The sequence below is a fragment of the Sprattus sprattus genome (genome assembly GCF_963457725.1).
Source record: "Sprattus sprattus genome assembly, chromosome: 3".
NCBI classification, from domain to species: Eukaryota; Metazoa; Chordata; class Actinopteri; order Clupeiformes; family Clupeidae; genus Sprattus; species Sprattus sprattus.
Window position 1 is genome coordinate 56,909,121 of NC_137922.1, and position 10,000 is coordinate 56,919,120.

Below are 10,000 nucleotides of genomic sequence, written 5' to 3' on the forward strand. Positions count from 1 at the left end.
CACACCACTCATCCACACACCACTCTTATCCACACACACACACACCACTCATCCACACACACACAACTCTCATCCAAACACACACACACATATCAATCACATCCGCCCACACACACACACACTCACTCACTCACACACTCATCACTCTCATCAAATAACAATGAAACAGAACAGCAATGATTAATATCTTGCACCTCTCTCTATCCCCCTCTCGCTCTCTCTCTCTCTCTCTCTCTCTCTCTCTCTCTCTCTCTCTCTCTCTCTCTCTCTATCCCTCTCTCCACAGCCCTCTCTGTCAGTGTTGTATATGCTGTCAGATGCAGCTACCCATGAGGCTGTTCACCTGCTGTGCCGAATGCTGGTGTTTGATCCAGTGAGTTGTTGCGCACACACACACACACACACACAGTCACAGAGTTCACTCCAGTCTGTCGTCATGGAGACTGCCTAGTTGCCTGTAGCCCTCCTCTTCCTCCTCCACCTCTCCCAGATGTCTGTATCCCTCCTCCTCCTCCTTCTCTCCCAGGATGGAAACTGGGTCCTAATGCCCATAACTCTTTCCTTTCTCTTCGATCTCTGGTAGCGGTGTGTTTTCCTACCTGTACCTGGATGAGGGTGTGTGTGTGTGTGTGTGTGTGTGTGTGTGTGTGTGTGTGTGTGTGTGTGTGTGTGTGTGTGTGTGTGTGTGTGTGTAATATGTGTGTGTAATATGTGTGTGTAATATGTGTGTGTGTGTAATGTGTGTGTGTGTAATGTGTGGGTGTGTGTAATATATGTGTGTATTATGTGTGTGTGTGTAATATGTGTGTGTAATGTGTGTGTGTGTATGTGTGTGTGTGTATGTGTGTGTAATGTGTGTATGTGTGTGTGTGTATGTGTGTGTAATATGTGTGTGTGTGTGTGTGTGTAATGTGTGTGTGTGTGTGTGGTTGTCCCAGGCGAAGCGCATCTCTGGCAGTGACGCCCTGTCTCACCCCTACCTGGATGAGGGCCGCCTGCGGTACCACACCTGCATGTGCCAGTGCTGCTACTCTCTGCCCAGCGGGCGCGTCTACACCCGGGACTTCGAGCCGCCCGCCGCACGCCCCTTCAGCCACAGCTACGAGGAGAGCATGCTGTCTGTGTGGCAAGGGAAAGGTACGTACACACACACACACACACACACACTTCGAGCCGCCCGCCGCACGCCCCTTCAGCCACAGCTACGAGGAGAGCATGCTGTCTGTGTGACAGGGGAAAGGTGTACACACACACACACACACACACACACACACACGCACACGTACACATACAGCCGCGGAAAAAATTAAGAGACCACTTCAAAATTATCAGTTTCTCTGGTTTTACTATTTATTGGTATGTGTTAAAGTAAAATGTACATTTTAGTTTTATTCTATAACCTACTGGCAACATTCCTACCAAATTTCAAATAAAAATATTGTCATTTAGATCATTTATTTGCAGAAAAATGACAATTGGTCAAAATAGCAAAAATGATGCAGTGTCTTCAGATCTCGAATAATGCAAAGAAAACAAGCTCATATTCATTTTTAAACTACACAATACTAATGCTTACACTTAGGAAGAGTTCAGAAATCAATATTTGGTGGAATAACCTTGATTTAAAATCACAACTTTCATGTGTCTTGGCATGCTCTCCACCAGTCTTTCACATTGCCGTTGGGTGACTTTATGCTACTCCTGGCGCAAGAATTCAAGCAGCTCAGCTTCTTTTCATGGCTTGTGACCATCCATCTTCCTCTTGATCACATTTCATAGGTTTTTTATGGGATGCAGGTCTCGAAATTGGGCTGGCCATGACAGGGTCCTGATCTGGTGATACTCCATCCACACCTTTACTGGCCTGGCTGTGTGGCATGGAGCATTGCCCTGCTGGAAAAAACACTTCTCAGAGTTGGGGAACATTGTCAGAGCAAAAGGAAGCAAGTTTTTCTTCCGGGACAACGTTGTACTTTGCCTGGCTGAGGTTTGTAAAAGACCATAAGGATTGAAAAAGCGGACTGGAGGTTCTTCGAAGTTCGTCTTCTCTGATGAGTCCGATTTCACAGTAGGTGCAAGACTCTCTGGCTTGTAGGCCTCTCCAGGTCTCCGTCTAACCATCAGACGACCATGTGTTGGGCAAAGCTGAAAATTGGACTCATCAGAGAAGACGGACTAGAAGACCCTCCAGTCCGCTTTTTTCAATCCTTATGGTCTTTTACAAACCTCAGCCAGGCAAAGTACAACGTTGTCCCGGAAGAAAAACTTGCTTCCTTTAGCTCTGACAATGTTCCCCAACTCTGAGAAATGTTTTTTCCAGCAGGGCAATGCTCCATGCCACACAGCCAGGCCAGTAAAGGTGTGGATGGAGTACCACCAGATCAGGACCCTGTCATGGCCAGCCCAATTTCGAGACCTGAATCCAATAAAAAACCTCTGAAATGTGATCAAGAGGAAGATGGATGGTCACAAGCCATGAAAAGAAGCCGAGCTGCTTGAATTCTTGCGCCAGGAGTAGCATAAAGTCACCCAACGGCAATGTGAAAGACTGGTGGAGAGCATGCCAAGACACATGAAAGTTGTGATTTTAAATCAAGGTTATTCCACCAAATATTGATTTCTGAACTCTTCCTAAGTGTAAGCTTTAGTATTGTGTAGTTTAAAAATGAATATGAGCTTGTTTTCTTTGCATTATTCGAGATCTGAAGACACTGCATCTTTTTTGCTATTTTGACTGATTGTCATTTTTCTGCAAATAAATGATCTAAATGACAATATTTTTATTTGAAATTTGGTAGGAATGTTGCCAGTAGGTTATAGAATAAAACTAAAATGTACATTTTACTTAAACGCATACCAATAAATAGTAAAACCAGAGAAACTGATAATTTTGAAGTGGTCTCTTAATTTTTTCCGCGGCTGTATATGTACACGTACGGACGTACACACACACTTGCATGAATACGCAAACGTGCAGACATGTACACACACACACACACACACACACACACACACACACACTTGCATGAATACGCACACGTGCAGACACGTACACACACACACACACACACACTCATAACTGTCTCTCTCCCTCCCCCCAGAGCTCATCCATGGCTTCATCACTGACCACCAGCAGGGGAAGAGAGTCCCTCTGTGCATCAACCCCCAGAGCGCCGCCTTCAAGACCTTCATCAGGTAACATACACGCTGACCTCTGACCCTTGAACCCTAACCCTAACCCTGACCTTCATCAGGTAACATTACAGTCTGACCTCTGACCCTTGAACCCTAACATTACAGCCTGACCCTTACCCTTAGTACAGGCCTTAACAATCATCATCGGGCTTGATGCTGTCATGGTAACGCCTCTGAGGCCGACTGTGACGTGACTCTCTCTCTCTCTCTCTGTTCCCTTTCTTCTTTCTCTCTTAATCTCTCTGTTCCCTTTCTTTTCTTCTCTCTCTTAATCTCTCTCCCTCTCTCTCTCTCTTAATCTCTCTGTTCCTTTTCTTCTTTCTCTCCCTCTTCTTTCCCTGTCTTAATCCCTTTCTTCTTTCCCTCTCTCTTGATCTCTCTCCCTCTCTGAATCTCTCTCTGTTCTCTTTCTTCTTTCCCTCTCTTTCTCTGTTCCCTTTTTTCTTTCCCTCTCTATTAATCTCTCTCTTCCTTTTCTTCCTCCCCTCTCTCTTAATCTTTCCCTCTCTCTGTTCTTTCTTCTTTCCCTCTCTCTTAATCTCTCTCTCCTCTTTCTTCTTTCCCTCTCTCTTAATCTCTCTCTCTCTCTGTTCCCTTTGTTCCTCCCCTCTCTCTTAATCTCTCCCTCTCTCTGTTCCCTTTCTTCTTTCCCACTCTTTCTCTGTTCCCTTTTTGTCTTTCTCTCTCTGTTCTCTTTCTTCTTTCCCTCTCTTAATCTCTCTTTCTTCTTTCCCTCTCTCTTAATCTCTCTCTTCTCTTTCTTCTTTCTGTCTCTCTTAATCTCTCTCTCTCTCTGTTCCCTTTCTTCTTTCTCCCTCTCAGGTCTACAGCGTGGCATTCCTCTAAGGTGTCCAGGAAGGAGGAAAGATGAAGGAGCACACTACACAGTGGACTCATGGGAAATGGAGTTTATCAAAGCCTGAAGATTGGACTTGTGGGACATGAAGTTTCATAAGAGTTGACTCATGGGAAATGGAGTTTTATCAAAGAAGAATGGACTTATTTATCATGAACTGAACTGAAGAGAAGTGCAGATAGGAAATACTCACTCCCACTCCTCCACACACACACACACGACACACACACACACACACACACACACACACAGTGATGATAACTTGAGATAATGTATCCTGCTTACTCAGTTTTTAGTATTTAAAGAATGGAGTGCAGACACACAAATTAGCTATATTGTCACACACATATGCACCCTTTCTCTCTCACTGACACACAATACCCATACTGTCACCCACACTCACACACACACACACATACACATATGCACACTCGCTGTCACACTCTCTCTCACACACACACACACACACTCACACACGCACTCGCCCACTCTCTCTCTGACACAAACACACACACACATACATATGCATGTGTCTGTGTGTGTGTGAGAGATAGAGAGAGAGTGTGTGTGTGTGTGTGTGAGAGAGTGAGAGCAGGAGAGAGCGACAGAGTATATCTGGATTTTCTACTTCAGCTATCCCATTTGGTGTGTGTTCTCTCATTTCTCTTGAGTTTGATTTGTGTGTGTGTGTGTGAGTGTGTTTGTGTGTTTGTTTATTTTGTCTACCTCTTGGGATCATTTCCTATGTATGACGAGCCCGGCTGTGTCCCGTTTGTCTGAAGTTTGTGTGTGTGTGTGTGTGTGTGGATTTGCCTCAGTTACCTCAGAAACACAGTTTAAGGACTATTCCTGTCTCTCTCTCACTCTCTGTCTCTCTCTCACACACACACACACACACACACACACCCCACACTGTTATCAAATGTACTGTATGCTGTTAAGTGATGACTTGCCACCATGCATATGTGACAAGATTATTTAGTGTGTTCGCCCCCCCCCTTACCCCAACTGGGGGAGATAACGCCGCCCGCAGCTGCCTCGGGAGTCGCCACACCACCAACCTCTCGGGCAGCTGCCGTCCACTGGCGCGGGCAGACGCTGCTGATGTCACTGGAGGGCTGCGGGCTGACGCTGCTAATGTTACTGAGAGCTGCGGGCAGACGCTGCTAATGTAACCGGAGAGCTGCTGCTGTTTCTGTTCGTGTAGCTTCTAAAACTTCGTTACGTCTTGTTTGCCACGGGAGGGAACCCAGTTTCGACCTCAGGCTTCTCAGCACTGAGAATGGACCCGATTATTCGTGCGCACTGACCTGCTGTACGCCAAGACTTTTTAAAGCCTGGACTTCCGGAGCCCTGAGGCGCAGTACTCACTACCTCCTGCAGAGGGCGCGGTCCGTGTGTTGTGTTTTATTAATCAACAGAAAGAATGTTTTGGGGGCTCAAAATGCAGTGGTGTAGGAAATGTATAATTCTTGAAATTGTGTTCATGGTGATAACATTATTTAATATGATTTAAGAAGTCATTATGATTTTTTTTTATTTGATGTCTGTATCGTGATCTATCGACCCATTGATTCTGATGCGTTAGTTGTAATTGTGTTTTTGTTTTATATTTTAAATGATTTGGTCTTACTCTTGTTGTGTTAGTAGGGTTGTAGTCACCTGTGAGCCTAGTTGGGCAATCTTCCAGCCGCGATCAACCGAGTGCTGAGAACCAGAGAAACTCGCAGCAGAAATAGCTTTAGACCAGAAAAATAGAGATTAGACATTTTTAGTTTTAAAAAAGAGTGGGTATGTGTTATAACTATGATTATACGTTATTGGACACGACAGTTTTAGCTTGATAAGGATATGTGTTTCTTTTTGTCTTGAAATTTAAAAAAAGAAGTTGTTTACTTGTGTTCCCTTTAATACTTGAATTTCGTAAGAAAAGTTGAATTTGAATGGAGTAGCCAAAATAAAGGGATAGACACGGGACGGGCAGTTTATTTCATCTCTTTGTGTTGACTGATGATCATAGCGACTGTCTTGAGACGAACTGCCAGCCAATGGTGACCAGTTGATGGGTTCGCATTATTGTGAGCTGGAAAGCAAATCCGTATGTAAATACTTCATTGTACAAGGGTAGAGACACTGGCCGAGTTTTACATTGCAAAGCATCTTTGTTCAGCGCCAGGCCTAGTGGGCTGGGTTCTAAAACAATAGGTATTAATATTTCAGAAGGTTGTCGTGCTAGGATTATCATTCTAGATAATGTCCACAATAAACAGGATGGTGTTCTTTCCTTCAAACAAGATTCGGTGTAGCTTTATCCATTTGTGCAAATAAAAATATGTTTGTGAACAATTGGATCGTTAAGCTGGATGAAAAAAAAAAAAACAGTCCGCAAATGGTTAACTCTCGAGGTTTTCATCAGGTCACTCTTAAGTGTGTTTTCATTGGATACAAGAACTGTCTCCTTCTTTTAGGACCAATGGGAGGCGATTTAAAAAACTGAGGGCTGACCGCTAAGCCAATCCTTATTCGGTTACCAAAATTCGCGGCGCACATTTAAAAGTAAAATCAGGCCAGTGTCAACAGAACAGAACGAACTGGATCTTAACAGATATCAACAACAATCCATCCCTTCCTTCAATAAACAAAGAACGGTAAGTCTTGGGTGTGGTATTTGTTTATAGCCAAAACAAATCTTGTAACGTTACTAATTGTACAGTGTAGTTTGTTGATAAAGTGAAGCTAAATAGACGATGTCGCTATGTAATATGTTAGCTGTCCAGGGTGCTGACGTAAAATTAGCCAACGGTAGCTAGCCTGCTACTACCGAGGAATGCCGCGTGCGTGTTTTCTGTGCACTGCCTGTCGCGTTACCCACGAACACAACACCGGGTTACAAGGTCGTCCAATTTAAAAGAGCGAATGTTTACTCGCTGATATTGTTGTAAGTGCTTTCGTTTAGTAACCTTACTTACGAGGTTGGTGGGTTTCAATGCCACTGTTACGTTTTTCTAGGTTGGTTGGCTCATGTCGTTAGCAAGATAAGGTTAAACGATAGATAATGGAAGAACAGCAACTTCATTAAGTAGCATATCCATTGGTCTACTGAGTTCGCCGAAACGAGTACCAGACGTCCTCAGTCGCCCTGTCCAGTCCTGCGCTTCTTGGATAAATCCCATCTCTTCTGCGGGATAAATCACCGTCTCGTCCTGCGAAGAGGGAGTGCGCTTAGACAGTCCAGGCATCCCGCTACTTTCGGTATCTAGAGATAACGCCAACGACCAGGTATCATACACTGTATTTAAACGTTAACACACTGTATTTAAACGTTAACGGTCATTATTTAACGTATCCATATGCCGTCAACGTTACTGAACATTAACCGTCCTCTGCTTCCGTGTAGATTGTAACCGGTAAATTGTTTAGCAGCCTAGCTAGATAGAACATATTGTGGTGATGTTAGTATATTGCTAACGATAGTTCTGTTTGGACTCTCCGACGAGTCTAACGTTAGCTTACTATCTATAGATATCTTGTGTAGCTAGACTATTCTCGTTATACTGAGCTGGGTTGCCGCTTGCTGGTCAATTTAAGCGTTATTTCAGGACCGTTAAGTCGAATAACGGAAAGGTGATGTTGGAATTAATACCTGAACGATGACTTGCATGATGTGCTTTGAAGGCTCGTGGAGGACGATAACGTTAGGCAGCATAACGGTTCTAGCTAGTTGGCTAGCTAGCTTACTTTAACGACAGTGGTTATGAAATCAAAGCCAAAATTGTCAGAGGAAATTAATACATAATTAAACACCACATAAATGAAAGCGTCTGAGTTAACAGATATTTTGTTTGTTTTTTTGGTATGTTGCATATCATCTAGTCAACCCGTTAGTTAACATTTAATTATCCAGCTATTACAGAATCGCAAGGATAACATCAGATGCTGTGACTCAGAAAGTCAGGCCCGGGAGAAGATGGTGCCTGGAATAGACTGTCCTGGTCCCAGTCCGAGGCTTTGCGACTAATTATGTTTGTCTTGTTTAGCTGGCGTGAGACCGGTGCGTGTCGCGTGAGGGCGATCAACATGTGGACCAAGTCACAGACGCCTCCCGGACCCTACGAACCCACCGCGCCCGGGCTGTGACCAAGCTCATCGCGGCCGCTATCTTCCGGGACCGGACCGGACTCTACACAACCCCATGTACGTGTGTGTGTGTGTGTGTGTGTGTGTGTGTGTGTGTGTGTTCGATGCCCTGCCTTCACACATTCGGTGCTACACGAATATCTCACTTTGTAATGACGTAACGGTAACCATCACCGAGGAGGATCTGTGGCCTGATTGGCAGTGTGGTTTATCACGTAACGGGCCTGTCTGAGATCCGTATTACTGTGTGTGCATCTGGCGAGTTCATTGTCGTAATCTAGTCTTCCTGTAAACTCATGTTTCACAACGAGGCCCATCCAGACTCCTCTGTCACTAGCCAATGAGACTCTTCGTGGATAAGTGCAGGATAGACGGCCTTCTTAGGCTACTGACAAACTGTCAAAAAGGGCTTTAGTTTTTGAGATACCCCTACTGAAGGTAGAACCAGTGTTGTAGTGGTCCCTGGAGAAGTGGGTATACAATGCTGACTGAAAAATAAGTGGGTATAATAATCCGTATACCTGCGTATACCCTGGACTACACCACTGGGTAGAACTAAACCCAACCATGTTATACTTTATCTCTATCGCTCCCACAAATGACATGTTGGGGCCATTCCTGTCACTAGCCTATTAGACTCTCTGCCTGCATCCGGCTGGATCTCTCCGCCTCATAGACTTAACGAGCCGTCTTCAGTTGGAGTCCTGGCTCATTGCCCTGTACCCTTAAAGCCCTCTGCTAATCTATAGCAGAGTTAGTCTGTCTGTCGGTACACACACACACACACGCACACACACACACTAATCTATATCAGAGTTAGTCTGTCTGTCGGTATATAGAACGGGATTCGCACTGACGTCAGTGACGCATCGAAGCTGGCAGTGTGACATGGCGCTGTCTCTGCAGACAGAAGTTGAAGTGTGTGTGTGTGTGTGTGTGTGTGAGCGAACACACCCCTTCTTTGTGTTGAGTTGCGGCTGTCATTGTAATCCACACGCTTTCCTACAGTACCTTCCTGTGTCACTGCACACACACACACACACACACACACACAGGACACACACACACACACACACACACACACACACACACACACACACACACACACACACACGCTTACACTTTCCTTCAGTACCTTCCTGTGTCACTGCACACACACACACACACAGGACACACACACACACACACACAGACACACACGCTTACGCTTTCCTTCAGTACCTTCCCGTGTCACTATTCTCACACACACACACACACACACACACACTTACGCTTTCCTTCAGTACCTTCCCGTGTCACTATTCTCACACACACACACACACACACACACACACACACACACACACACACACACACACACACACACACACACACGCTTACACTTTCCTTCAGTACCTTCCCGTGTCACTCTTCTCACACACACACACACACACACACACACACACGCTTACACTTTCCTTCAGTACCTTCCCGTGTCACTATTCTCACACACACACACACACACACACACACACACACACACACACACACAGGCTTTCCTACAGTACCTTCCTTTGTCCTCTGGTGGAAACACTTCTACACACCACCCTTCTGTCTCTAGTGGCAGTCCTCTTCACACACACACACACACACATTCACACACACAGTCACACACACACACACACACACACACATATTCACAGAGAAACACAGATGTATACTGCTGGCCCCTCCCTCTCTCTCTCATAATCTTCTAAAGCTCCTGCTTGGTAATCCTTTCTCAATCTATTTTGGTGTCCCCGCACCCCAGCAGCACACACACACACACATACA

General features: G+C 45.1%; 1 protein-coding gene across 1 annotated transcript in view; it reads left to right on the forward strand.

Annotated features, from left to right (window-relative positions):
* nlk1 (nemo-like kinase, type 1) overlaps positions 1–4,234 on the forward strand; it is an 11,755-nt gene extending 7,521 nt beyond the window's left edge. The window contains exons 8-11 of the mRNA XM_080834241.1: positions 287–373; positions 939–1,137; positions 3,102–3,195; positions 4,018–4,234. Coding sequence (XP_080690367.1) covers positions 287–373; positions 939–1,137; positions 3,102–3,195; positions 4,018–4,066 — 429 coding nt within the window. The 3' untranslated portion in view covers positions 4,067–4,234. The remainder of the gene's footprint in view (positions 1–286; positions 374–938; positions 1,138–3,101; positions 3,196–4,017) is intronic.
* The last annotated feature ends 5,766 nt before the right edge of the window (positions 4,235–10,000 follow it).